The sequence below is a fragment of the Lithobates pipiens genome, unplaced genomic scaffold (genome assembly GCF_037356315.1).
Source record: "Lithobates pipiens isolate NorthernLeopardFrog02 unplaced genomic scaffold, aLitPip1_a1.2 Scaffold_8, whole genome shotgun sequence".
NCBI classification, from domain to species: Eukaryota; Metazoa; Chordata; class Amphibia; order Anura; family Ranidae; genus Lithobates; species Lithobates pipiens.
Window position 1 is genome coordinate 469211133 of NW_027507903.1, and position 13668 is coordinate 469224800.

The window sequence follows — 13668 nt, forward strand, 5'->3', positions numbered from 1 at the left end:
CAGGATTTATATAGTGCCAACAGTTTATGCAGCACTTTACAATGTATAGGGGGGACAACACAATTATAGTACAGGAGGGCCCTGCTCGTAGAGCTTACATTCTAAATGGAGTGGGTGGTGGTACAAAAGGTAATAGCTGCAGAGAATGATTTGATGGGGGCGGCTCGGGGACAGTTAGGTGGGTGTGGGATAGGCTTCCCTGAATAAATGAGTTTTCAGGGATCTCCTAAAGGTGGACAGGGTAGGGGCAGATCGGACAGACTGGGGCAGGGAGTTCCAGAGGATGGGAGAGGCTCTGGAGAAGACTTGAAGGCGGGCATGAGAGGAGATAACGGAGCTAGAAAGCAGGAGGTACTGACATGTACGCTCCTGGCCGGGATTGAACTCACAACATGCCTATGCAGCACGGGTGCTGTGTTCACTGTGAGGGAATCACACAAGGAACCATGGGACACGTCACACAAGGAAACATGGTACACGTCACACAAGGAAACATGGTACACGTCACACAAGGAAACATGGTACACGTCACACAAGGAATCATGGGAAATGTCACACAAGGAATCATGGGAAATGTCACACAAGGAATCATGGTACACGTCACAGAAGGAATGATGGGACAAGTCACACAAGGAATCATGAGACACGTCACACAAGGAATCATGGGACACGTCACACAAGGAATCATGGTACACGTCACACAAGGAATCATGGTACACGTCACACAAGGAATCATGGTACACGTCACACAAGGAATCATGGGAAATGTCACACAAGGAATCATGGTACACGTCATACAAGGAATCATGAGACACGTCACACAAGGAATCATGGGACACGTCACACAAGGAATCATGGGACACGTCACACAAGGAATCATGGGACACGTCACACAAGGAATCATGGGACACGTCACACAAGGAATCACAAGGAATCATGGGAAATGTCACACAAGGAATCATGGTACACGTCACACACGGAATCATGGTACACGTCACACAAGGAATCATGGACATAGAAACAACAAGATCCCTCTTAGTGTCCTTTCACACGGGGCGGATCAGTGATGCTCCGTGGACATCCGCTTGCTCAGCGGGGATCGCTCCGCCGATACCCGCTGAGCAGGAAGATGACAGGTCCGTCCCTGCACACTGCGCAGGGACGGACCTGTCACAGCGCCGCTCTCCCCTATGGGAGATCGGGTGACGACGGACCGCAGTGTCCGTCGTCATCCGATCCGATGACGGATGGAAAAATAGCTTTTTACTCCGTCACACTTTTTCGGATCGGAGCAGGTCGGATGTCAGTGGAAGTGTCACCGCTGATATCCGACGCTCCATAGACCTCTATGGAGCATCCGTTCAGGTCCACCTGAAAAACGGGCAGGCGGACCTGAACAGAACGGTAGTGTGAAAGGGGCCTTATTGGACTTTGAAGGGCAATGACTCAAAAAAAAATATGTATGCAGAGATAGGATAGATAAAAAGTTACAAATGTAATAGTACAAAATATAAAACTAGGCACAGCAGTGCTTACTCACCGCGTTTCAAGGTCATGCGTTATTCCTCTTCGTCAGAAGATTTGTATGAGTATTACACTCACTTCTGATGAAGAGGAATAACGCATGACCTTGAAACGCGTTGAGTAAGCACTGCTATGTCTAGTTTTATATTTTGTACTATTACATTTGTAACTTTTTATCTATCCTATCTCTGCATGTTTTTTCTGGAGTCATTGCCCTTCAGATTCCCATAAGAGGGTTCTTGTTGTTTCTATGTCCTGCTCTAGGGATGTGGGCAATGCCACCTATACCTCACTAGAATTGGACGAATCTATCCACAAGGAATCATGGGGCACATCACACAAGGAATCATGTGGCACGTCACACAAGGTATCATGGGGCACGTCACACAAGGTATCATGGGGCACGTCACACAAGGTATCATGGGGCACGTCACACAAGGAATCATGGGACATGTCACACAAGGAATCATGGGACACGTCACACAAGGAATCATGGGACACGTCACACAAGAAATCATGGGACACATCACACAAGGAATCATGGGACACGTCACACAAGGAATCATGGGACACGTCACACAAGGAATCATGGGACACGTCACACAAGGAATCATGGGAAATGTCACACAAGAAATCATGGAGCACATGGTCTCAAAGATTAGGATTTGTGCTGTGCTCAGGGCACCCTCCCTGCTGTAAAAGTCTAGGAAAACACGTATTGGAGAGACACAGGCATGAAAAAACTTGCCATTAAAAAGTAAGAATTTTGTAAACAGGAAAGAAAAAAACTATATTAAATGTTAGTTAGATGAAGCTTAATGTAAAAGGACAGTACAACCCTGAGGATTAATACTATTTTAAAGTGTATGTCAAAGCAAAAAAATGCAGTGCAGCTCTGCAGTATATGCACATTTCTATATTATTTCTATTCAAAGATCCCCAAAGTCCAGAAAGATACCTGTCCATCTGCCAAAAATGCACTCGGCCCCTCAGTTCCGTAGTGGGCTGACAGCACACTTAATTTAAACTACTCAAATCCACCCCTTATACCAGGGGTCCGGAAAGGAAGTGTGTCCAGGACAGTTCACATATTCTGACATGGTCAACAGATACTTATCAAACTCATGTAATAATATTTTTAAGTGTTACTTGGGGCTGAAACAACTAATCGATTAATCGATAACGAATCGATTATTTTCATAATCGATTAATCGGCCAGTAACATATTGGGGTTTAAAAAAAACTAAAATGAGCCCTTTCTATAGTACAAAAGGAGCAAATCGCTACTGTAAATATTACTTTCACAGTTCTACAGTAAAAAAATGAACCCCTTACTGTAGTGATTATCTGTTTTTTGTTCTACTATAAAGGGCTAATTTTAGTTTTTTTAACCCCATTATGTTACTAAATGTCTTAGACCTGGTTCACGCCTGTATGTTTGGTGCTTTTTGCAGAAACGCACTACAGTCCATTTACATGGTTTCCTATGGGACACGTTCACATCTATGCTTTTTTCAGTCGCTGCATATTTGGAAAAGGTCAGGGACTTTTTTTTTTAATGCAAAACAGTGCTTTTTTGGTTCAATATACTTAAATTTTGCAGCAATTTGTGTTTTTTTAATCTGCCCAACAACAAATTGGCCAAAAAAAAAATGCAAAAACGCAAATCGTGGAAAAAAAATCACATGCGCAAAAAAGAAACACACACAGCAAAAAGCACTGCAGAAACGCATCAAAAGGAAGCTGCATAGGTGTGTACCGAGCCGTATGCTGGCCACACAGATAAATGTTCAGAAGAAAATAGTCAGACAAAAAATCGTTGTACATTCACTGAATGAAAGAATGTTGTTTGAAATTTTCACTTGTTTTTAACATTCTGTTTTTAAAATGAATGTAATTTCTGAACAAAAACCACATACGCTGTCTGAAAATTCCTTTGACCAAGAAGTTTTCTATTTCCAAATTTTCCCATCACTGTGGTTGAAAATGAAAGTCAATTTGACCCCACTAGCGATTAGAAAATCGAACAAACGTTCTTAAAATTACATTTTTTTTGAAGGAGAGACATTGTTTTGTTTTTAAATTAAAAAAAATGTGATCTCTGAGTCAGATGATATTTACCGGATTCACCCTTTAATAGTATATACAGTATATATCCTCTAATAGTATATATAGTATATCTCTTCTGTCTGTTATTCTCAGAGTGGATTCCATATTTTGCTCCCTAACCATATAGTTGGTTATTTATCTTTACCACTGCATAGAGATATTTAAGAATAAATTGTCTTTTTTTTTAAACTTTGGAAATTAACAAAAATTATACACTTTTTTCTTTTTCTTTTCTTTTTTTTTAAGGTTATTAACCGATCAATCAAAACAATAATCGGGCAACTAATCGATTATGAAAATAATCGTTAGTTACAGCCCTAGTGTTACTAAACCCAGGGCCCTGCATTTACTATATCTGGTTTCCCACAGTACACAGAACATGGACATGTAATTATTTTAGTAGATATAAGCTGCTAAATACCTTTTCTCATAAGGAGTTACAGCAGTCTTGTGACCTCTATCGGTGTCTGGTTAAAGCTTGTAGGAGGAGTTTTCATTCTCCCCCGATTGTTCTATGAGAGTGCAGGACATCTGACCCTCTGTCTGGACAGTGCTGATTGGCCCTGTGCTGATCACATGCACTCTGCCAAGAAAAAGAAACTCTAGCAATACGTGCCAAACTGAGCATGTGCAGGTTGTCCCATGGCCTCTGTTCTATCAGGACGTGTATTGGGGACAGTGGAAGAAGGGGAGGAACAGAAAAGACAGGATGAAAACAGCCCTTTTACACAATACGGGGGATTAACCCCTTAGGTTCCACAGTGAGTATAACAAGCATGCTTTACTGCATTTACAGAATGATTTTACTGTTATGGGTTTAGTAACACTTTAACTGACCAAAACAAGAGTTAGTTCTTAATTTTTAGCTCGGAAGGGAAGAGGGTCACCAACAGCCATACAGTATTACAGTATATGGCCGCTTGGTGCCCTTGGTTCCCTTCCTATCTTTTGAAAATTCAGTTCCCTAAGCCTGATGTGAGGAGGAAGGGTAGTTTCATTCTAGTGCAGTGATTCTCAACCAGGGTTCCATGGAACTCTAGGGTTCCTCCAGAGGTTGCTAGGGGTTCCTTCAGCATTGGGCAATTTCTGCCTCTCAGATAAGTTCCCACTGACGTCATTGATCTTTTTAGCTATCTGTAAGGAGATAATTCTTCCCAATGACCACAAGTGTAAGGACCATTCTTCCCACTGACCATCACACTAATGTATCAGGAGTTGTAGATTTCTAATTTTTAGAAGGGGTTCCCCGAGACCGGAGAACTATTTTCAAGGGTTCCTCTGTGTTGAAAAGGTTGAGAAAGGCTGGTCTAGTGTTTCTTATCTAGTTGTTGCTACACCTCCAGGAATTTTGATCTATTCATAGTTACTTTTTTACTCATATTTTGCTTTCATTTTGATTGACTATATTTCACTATATATATGGTTACCTTTTGCTTTGATAGCAGAGCATTTTTGTATCTTTATGATGATCTGTAAGATATTACTATTTGTATCATTTAACCCCCTGCACGCAAAGCCTCTTTTTTCCCAGCACTCGACACCCTCCCCATCAGCAGAGCAGCGCAGGGAAGTGTCAGTAAGAAACACCAAGGCCACTTTCACACTGGGGCGGTGCGGGCGTCGGCGGTAAAGCGTCGCTATTTTTAGCGGCGCTTTACCGTCATTTTAGTGGCGGTAAGCGGCCTCTAGAGGGGCAGTTTTAACCCCCGCTAGCGGCCGAAAAAGGGTTCAAAGTGCCGCTGCAGCCGCGCTGCACCATTGATTTCAATGGGTAGGAGCGGTGAATTCACCGCTCCAAAGATGCAGCTAGCGCAAGGCTCCAGTGTGAAAGTCCTCCAGCTTTCACACTGGAGTGAAAGGGGCCAGGGGTCAGGCCCTACACAGGTGCTATTTTTAGCGCTGTAGCGCTTGAAAACCGCCTCGGTGTGAAAGGGGCCTAATGCATTCCAATTTCAGAATTCCCCACACCGCACCTGCACTGAGGGGAAGCACTGTGCCCCCACACATTGTAAAAGATGGGAAACATTGTTTGCAGCTACAGCAAAGTTAGAGAACCAATCGTCAGCTTTTGTGATGGGGAAGAGATTGAGTGCAGTTCTGCTTGGGGGGGGGGGGGGGTCAGATGAGATAGCAGGTTACAGTGGTGGGGCAGATGGGTTGAGTGTTAGGACAGATGAGAAGGTGATTCAGTGAAGCAGATGTGCAGGGAGGTACAGTGGGGGGGGGGGGGGGCAGATGAGAGATGGTGTACATTTATGGGGTAGATGAGCAGGGGGACAGTGGTGGGACAGAAGAGCAAGGGGGTACAGTGGTGGGGTAGATGATCAGGGGGGGTTCAGTGTTGGGGCAGAGGAGAAAAGAGGTACATTGGTGGGACAGATGAGCAGGGGGTTACTGTGGTGGGGGCAGAAGAGCAGGGGGGTACAGAGGTGGGGCAGATGTGTAGGAGATACAGTTGTGGGCAGATGAGAAAGGGGGTTACAGTGGTGGGGCAGGTAAGTTCAGTGCTAGGACAGATGAGAAGATGATTCAGTGGTGATGCAGATTTGCATGAAGGTACAGTGGTGGGGCAGATGAGAAATGGGGAACATTGGTGGGGCAGATGAGCAGGGGGCTACAGTGGTGGGACAGAAGAGCAGGGGGGTACATTGGTGGGCAAGATGAGCAGGGTGGTACAGTGGTGGGACAGATGAGCAGGGGGGTACATTGGTGGGCAAGATGATCAGGGTGGTACAGTGGTGGGACAGATGAGCAGGGGGGTACATTGGTGGGCAAGATGATCAGGGTGGTACAGTGGTGGGACAGATGATCAGGGGGGTACATTGGTGGGCAAGATGAGCAGGGGGGTACAGTGATCCGAGGTGTGAAGGTGAATGAATTGGGGCTGATCTGAGTCGTGAGAGTGCAGGATGTTAATTTCTCACTACTAAAGTCGTTTACAGCATTTACTTTAAAAAAAAATCCCTTTCACTATTGAGGGTGTGAAGTTGACATTATTTTGTTATAAAATCGGCACTCTCAATTTCTTGAAAAACATTTTTGGCACATTGTGCTCAAAAGGATGTCTACCCCTGATTTAGTCTATCCCTCCGATCTCATTGATTACCACTGGGTTATTTTTTCTGGAGTTTGTGTACTCCTGGTTGTGGATATGCATCATGGCCTTTTATTCCAATTGACCCTCTCTTCTAGATTGTAAGCTCTAACGAGCAGGGCCCCCTGATCCCTCCTGTATTGATTTGTATTGTAAGTGTACTGTCTGCCCTCATGTTGTAAAGCGCTGTGCAAACTGTTGGCGCTAAATACATCCTGTACAATAATAATAAATAATGGGTAATTCTCTTCAGTAATTTTTGTTAGGTTTTACATACACTTTAAGGATAGGAGTGTGACACATGCTTAAAGTGTCAACCAATGTTCTAAATCAGGGGTGCTCAACCTTTTGAAGAGTGAGGGTCACTTAAAGCTGAGTTCCACCCATTTGTGTTTATTGAAAGTCAGCAGCTACAAAAAGTATAGTTGCTGACTTTTAATAAACACACACTTACCTGTCCTACAGTCCAGCGATGCGGCCGCCCAAACCCTTGCTCCTGTCCCTCTCCTCTCTGCAGCACCGGCATCACTATTGCAGGCACCTGGTTGTGACAGCTTCACAGCCGGATGTGCACTGCACATGCACAAGTCGCGCTGTGTGTCCTGAGTGGCCGGGCAATCTTCTGGGACCTGTGACGTGTCCCAGAAGATTGCTGGGAGGAAGGAGTCGCCTAGGCTGCCCGAAGCGGAAGTGGGAGCTGAGTACCTATGAAAACCAAGCCAAATGTGGCATGTCAGGGGGTCAGGATTTCTTAAAGTGGACATTCCGCTTGTGGGTGGGAATAAAAAATAAGAAATTGATTGCACACCAGACTATCAAAATGCTTGATAAGAAGTTCTTTATTGTCACGTGCCAGTCAAACATGCAGGATTACAGAGAGTTGATGCATTTCACACGAGTGTACCATGCTTGTTCACAAAGTTGTGAACAAGCACGGTACACTCATGTGAAGCGCATCAACTATCTGTATTCCTGCATGTTTGATTGGCATGTGACAATAAAGAACTTCTTATCAAGCATTTTGATCTTTTTTCATGTGGATGGTGGTGAGCCAAGGTTAGCACCTGGAACCCAGTGCACCTGATTATTGCCTGATGCAGTGTGTGTGCTTCCACTTTTGGGTGGAACTCCGCTTTAAGTGATTTGGTAATCAGTCATGGGCCACGATGAACTATGTGGTTTTACTGCCTCTCCCCCCTAAATCGCAAATGTACATGGGCCCATATTGTCCTGAGCCCACTAAGGCTGCTTTCTCACTGATGCACTGTGGTTTACATGCACTTCGGGTGCAGAGCAGTGCACCTGCAGCTTTTCTGCAGGTAGCTGCTTTCTAAAACGTAACCAAACTTGCAGGATATTATAGAAGAATTTGGCTCAGTGAAGCTAACCCACGGGAAAGCTTCAGATGCACTGCAGTGTACCTGCGGATCAGTGTAAAAGCAGCCTAATAATCCTGATTTTTCTAAATGTTAATATGACCGTTGCAGAAGTGCAGCATATGTGATATTTAATACACTGAGCTTTTCTTCTTCCTGCTTCTGCTGACATCACTCTCCAGGCATCTACAAAGGTCCAAGGTGAAATGCAGGAGCCAGCACTACAGAGGAAGCATTGGCTTATGCGGCTCCTGCTCTCTTCACGGCCGACTGCTTCCTCCACTGCTGGCACCGGCTCCATGCACTCCGATGATCTGGGATGGTGGGTTGGCAACCCTTTGATTGCAATCTGGGCTTGCCGACCCACTATCCCTGAGCATGTGCTTCCCTGGTGTGAGGTCGGGGGCCACATCAGAGGGCTCTAAGGGCCTCAGGCTGAGCACCCCTGTTCTAAATCTTCCGAAAGCCTCATGCCACTAATGTTGCCATATTAGGATAAAAGTAGTGTTGTGTGGCGCTTTATACATATTTGCCAGAGAGTCCCTATGCAATAAAATTGTGGATCACAAGACCAGAAAAGTGAGCCTGTCGTAAGAAGCTCATCTTCCATGTTGATGAAAGAGTTCCACTTTAGGTAAATCTATAAGTAAGAAGTCCCCTTTGATAACTATAAGCTGCAATACAACCTTGATATTGTATCATCCTTTTGTTTTCAGCTTTAGATCATGTGCAGACTACTGCAGAAGACACCCTATCTTTTTACCCAAGCATGCAGGACAAGCTGCTTAAATAAACCGTTTAACAACGTGGACCTAAAATACAGACTTCTTACTTCCAATAAAAGGACGAATGTCCCTCCTGCGATCAGTGTAAGTCATTTCAGCAATAAAATTACAGACCATCCTAAATTAAAATGGAACTGTACCTTTGGTTCACAGAGCTGGTATAAACATTTTGCAGCAGTGAATGGGGTGTCGTCAAAGAGATTTCATTTCGTTGGAAAGCCAAGTCCTTCCACAAAGAGACCTCTGAAATCTTCCAGGACCAAACAGCCATCCAGATCTAATCTGCCTTTAATGCTGGAGAATGAGGTAAAACATACTTGTTAGAATGTCGTTGAAATGCTCTCGTCATTGAGGCTGGATTCACACTATTTTGAATTGGATGTGGGTTTTCTCTGCATCCAATTCACATAGCAGGAGATTGTGACCGGTTCTCTATGGAGCCGGTTCACACATCTCCTGGGCGGCTCCGGTGAAAATTGCACAGGAACCCTGTGCGTCTTCTGGTCTGTTTCAGGTCCGAATTCAGCCCAAAATTCAGGCTAAAATCGGACCTGTAATGGTGAATGTTGATGCACTGGGCTCCTGTTGTGAGCTTCTGCATTCTCTATTGTGAACCCAGTCCTCTGTAAAGTGCAGAATACACTTTGCATAAATTATATTGTGTAAAAAAGCATGTTCTGACATATTATTATAACCCACACTATGGGCAAAACGGCTCTCCCTGTTAAAGCTTACCAGTCTTTAGATATAGTGGCAGAATTAGCTTGCTTTTCAGGCTAAGAACATTTTAAGAAAGTAGAGAAAATATGTGTTGGTTAGAAATGCAGTGTCCTTGACCTTGTCACTTTGAGCTTCAGAAAAAGCACTAAGTAACTGTGTTAATTGTTTTAACATTTTTAAAGCGGAAGTAAACTCATCCATTTAACAGTTTACCACTTCAATACCAGGCACTTGCCCCCCTTCCTGCCCAGGCCAATTTTCAGCTTTCAGCTCTGTCGCACATTGAATGACAATTGCAACGCTGTACCCAAACTAAATTTTTATTATTTCCTTCCCACAAATAGAGCTTTCTTTTGGTGGTATTTGATCACCTCTGTGGTTTTTATTTTTTGCTAAACAAAAGAAAAGAAACTGACATTTTTTAAAACAAAATAAGTTTTTCTTATAAAATTTAGTTTTTTCCTTCACTGATGAGGAGGCACTTATATGTAGAATTGATGGGCACTGATGGGCGGCACTGATTGGCACTGACAGGTGCCACTGATGGGCACTAATAGATGGCACTGATGGACAGCACTGATGATGAGGTACTGACCGGTGTTACTGCAGGGTACCGATCGGCACTGTTCGGCACAGTGGTGTACAGGGATCAGCAAGATGGAGGGCAGGGGTTCAGCAGAACAGAGGGCAGGGGGTCAATAGGGCAGTGTACAGTGGTCAGCAGGACAGAAGATGGGGTCAGCAGGATGGAGGACGAGGGACAGTAGGGCATTGTACAGGGGTTAGCAGGACGGGGGAAAGGGGGTCCGCAGGACAGAGTTCAAGGGGTCAGCAGGGCAGGGTACAGGGGGTAAAATCCCCCCCGCATTTTCCCATGTAACAAAAATCTACGCAGCCCCTCCTAGCACAAATTCCTCCTTCTAGCACATATCCCATTCCTCCTCCTAGCAGCGCAAATTCCAGGATCTTTCTTCATCGGGCTGTACACATATGGTTTGATTACCCCTCCCCCATAGGAGTAATCAAACCATGCACAGTCCTATCTAGTGATCCTCTGTCACCTGCCACATGGAGGATCGCTGTTCTGACAGGACCAGGAGAGAACAGACCACACTTCCTCCCCACTCTCTGCTGCTTTTTTTCGCTTAGTTCCCTGCTCCTGGTTGATCCTGCCAGTTTCTCCCCACGCCTCTGTAAACTGACCACAGTGTATCATGGCTGTTGGGCCCTGACACTGTGGTCAGTTTACACGCCTCTGTCATCAGCAGCCTGCTATCTGCTCTGCTCTCTGCTCCTTTGTCCCCCTCCCTCTCCCCTCTCTGTCTGTGTGTAAGTTGCTACTCCCCCCTACTGCTGCTCTCATGACACTAACCTGTATAAACCATTAGGACTGCCTCCTTTTGCAGTGTCCCCCTCTGTGAATGATTTATAAATATAAATGCTGTAAATACCTCATTTAAGAGATGAGATTACATGACCAGCCAGCTCTCTCCTCCTCCCCCCCAGACTGACATCAGCAGGGGAATCTCAGCCCCACCTGCCCGCTGCATCCCTCAAACAAAGAAAAGAGAAAGCTGGCTAGTCATGTGATTGCAATCTTGGTAGTGAAATTAGGTATATATAACAACCACTTTAACTGCTTGCTGACCAGCCGCCGCAGTTTTACTGCGGCAGAATGGCATGGCTGGGCGAAATTACGTTACCTTAGGTCGCTTCGCCTTTTGGCCACTATGGGTGCGTGCCCGCAGCGTGTGCCCAGAGCCAATGCGATTTCCCGGTGGGCACGATGACCACCAGGCACCCACGATCGCTTGTGACAGAGCGAGAACCTGGATCTGTGTGTGTAAACACACAAACCCCGGTTCTTTCAGGGGAGGGGAGACAGATCATGTGTTCATACAAAGTATGAACACTGATCTCTTTCTTTCCCTAGTCAGTCTCATCCCCCTCACAGTTAGAACACACCTAGGGAACACAGTTAACCCCCTTGATCGCCCCCTAGTGTTAACCCCTTCCCTGCCAGCGACATTTATACAGTAATCAGTGCATTTTTATAGCACTGATCGTTGTATAATTGTCAGTGGTCCAAAAAATGTTTTAAAAGTGTCCAATTTGTTTGCCGCAATATCGCAGTCCCGCTAAAAATCTCAGAGCACCGCCATTACTAGTAAAAAAAATAATAATAAAAATACCATAAATCTATCCCCTATTTTGTAGACGCTATAACTTTTGCGCAAATCAATCAATATATTATTGTTGTTATTCTTTTATCAAAAATATGTAGAAGAATACATATTGGCCTAAACCAATGAAAATATGTGTTTTTTTGAAAATAAAATGTGGAATATTTATTATAGCAAAAAGTAAAAGATATTGGGGTTGATTTACTAAAGGCAAATCCACTTTGCACTATAAAGTGCACTTGGAAGTGCAGTCACTGTACATCTGAGGGGTAGATCTGAAATGAGGGGAAGCTCTGCTGATTTTATCATCCAATCATGTGCAAGCTAAAATGCTGTTTTTTATTTTCCTTGCATGTCCCCCTCAGATCTACAGCGACTGCACTTCCAAGTGCACTTTCAGTGCAATTTCAAGTACACTTTGGGTGCTTGGGTTTGTTGTCTATGGTGAACATATCATCCCATTTTTTTAAATAATAACTGGTTTATAGTTTAAAGCCCTGATGACAGGAACAAGAAAACCCATGAACATAGACAGTTGCATTTTATGTCTTTAAATGTAGCAGTGTCCAGTGCATCATGCGAAGACTATGGAATAGAAGACCATGTAGAGGATTGAACATTACTTAAAGCAGAGTTCCACCCAAAAAGTGGAACTTCCGTTCGTTGTACTCCCCCCCTTTCACAGGTATCCTGTTCCCACTTCCGGGAGCCTCAGCCGTGGGTATTGACGTCACCGCCCGGGCTCCCTCCCCCTTCCCTAGCCGCCGGGCCAGTAGGAGAGAGGAGCGGAGCCTCACGCATGCGCAGTAGGGTTCCAGGCATGAAGCCGTAAGGCTTCACTGCTGGGTTCCCTTACTCGTGATGGAGACAGCATGCACCTGACAGCTGATGCCGACATCGCTGGACTCTAGGACAGTTAAGTGTCCAATTATTAAAAGTCAGCAGCTGCAATATGTGCAGCGCCGGGCTTTTAATTTCAGTAGCGGTGGGCGGACTTCCGCTTTGAAATTTGGGTGGTATTTTCTTAAATGCTAGCATCTTTATGAAACCCAGCTACATTGTCTTCTATTCCAGACCCTGATAAAGATGATGTTTTTGAACCTCCAAAGCTTGTTGGCTACCCCTTACATTGTTCATCTGACCCGGCTAAAATAAAGTTGTACCAGGACTATTGTGTAGTTGGTATTGCGCTTTAGTTCCTATTTTTTACTGTAGTACATTACAAACCAAGCAAACTGTGGAGATTCTCTGGGGTCTGTTAGTACTCAGTTTGTTGAGTATATATTCGTGTGTCTGTCTTTTTTGTTACTGTATTTTTTTTCTTTACTATGCAGGACATGATGCAATGTGTGGCCTTTGCCACAGCTGATGAGTTTCACTTGGGTACTCTGTGCCATGACCTTGTATCCAGTGGATACTCTGAACTACTAAGCTTACCTCGAGGTATTCTGCTCTCCTTAAAATTACCTTTTTTTTATGCTAGACCCAAATTTGTAGATGTTAGTGACTGCTTAAATTGTAATTACAGTTAAAGAGCAGTTTTGTCTGAGAATGTCTAAGCCCTTGTACACACGGTCGGACATTCCGACAACCAAATCCGTCAGATTTTTTCAGATGGATTTTGTCCAAAACTGTTTCATACACACGGTCGGACAAAGTTGTCAGAAAATCCGATCGTTCAGAGCGTGATGACGTTATTTCGTTACGACGGGACTACGTTCAGGCTAGTAGCCAATAGCTTTGGTGTAGGAATTTGATCTGAGCATGCGTGGCACTTTGTCCGATCAGTATTCTCTACACATGACCATGTTGTCGGAAAATTTTACCGACCAAGTTGGAAAACTTGGTCCGTCGGATACTCCGATGGAAACAGTCCG

At 44.5% G+C, this 13668-nt stretch overlaps 1 protein-coding gene across 2 annotated transcripts in view; it reads left to right on the forward strand.

Moving 5' to 3' along the window:
- RMND1 (required for meiotic nuclear division 1 homolog) overlaps window positions 1–13668 on the forward strand; it is a 37272-nt gene that overhangs the window by 566 nt on the left and 23038 nt on the right. The window contains exons 1-3 of one of the 2 annotated variants that reach the window (XM_077468580.1): window positions 8834–8972; window positions 9064–9194; window positions 13126–13234. In XM_077468580.1, the coding sequence (XP_077324706.1) occupies window positions 9180–9194; window positions 13126–13234 (124 nt within the window). In that variant the 5' untranslated portion in view covers window positions 8834–8972; window positions 9064–9179. Of the gene's footprint in view, window positions 1–8819; window positions 9195–13125; window positions 13235–13668 lie in introns of those variants that run through there. The other variant, XM_077468579.1, reaches the window with a different exon arrangement.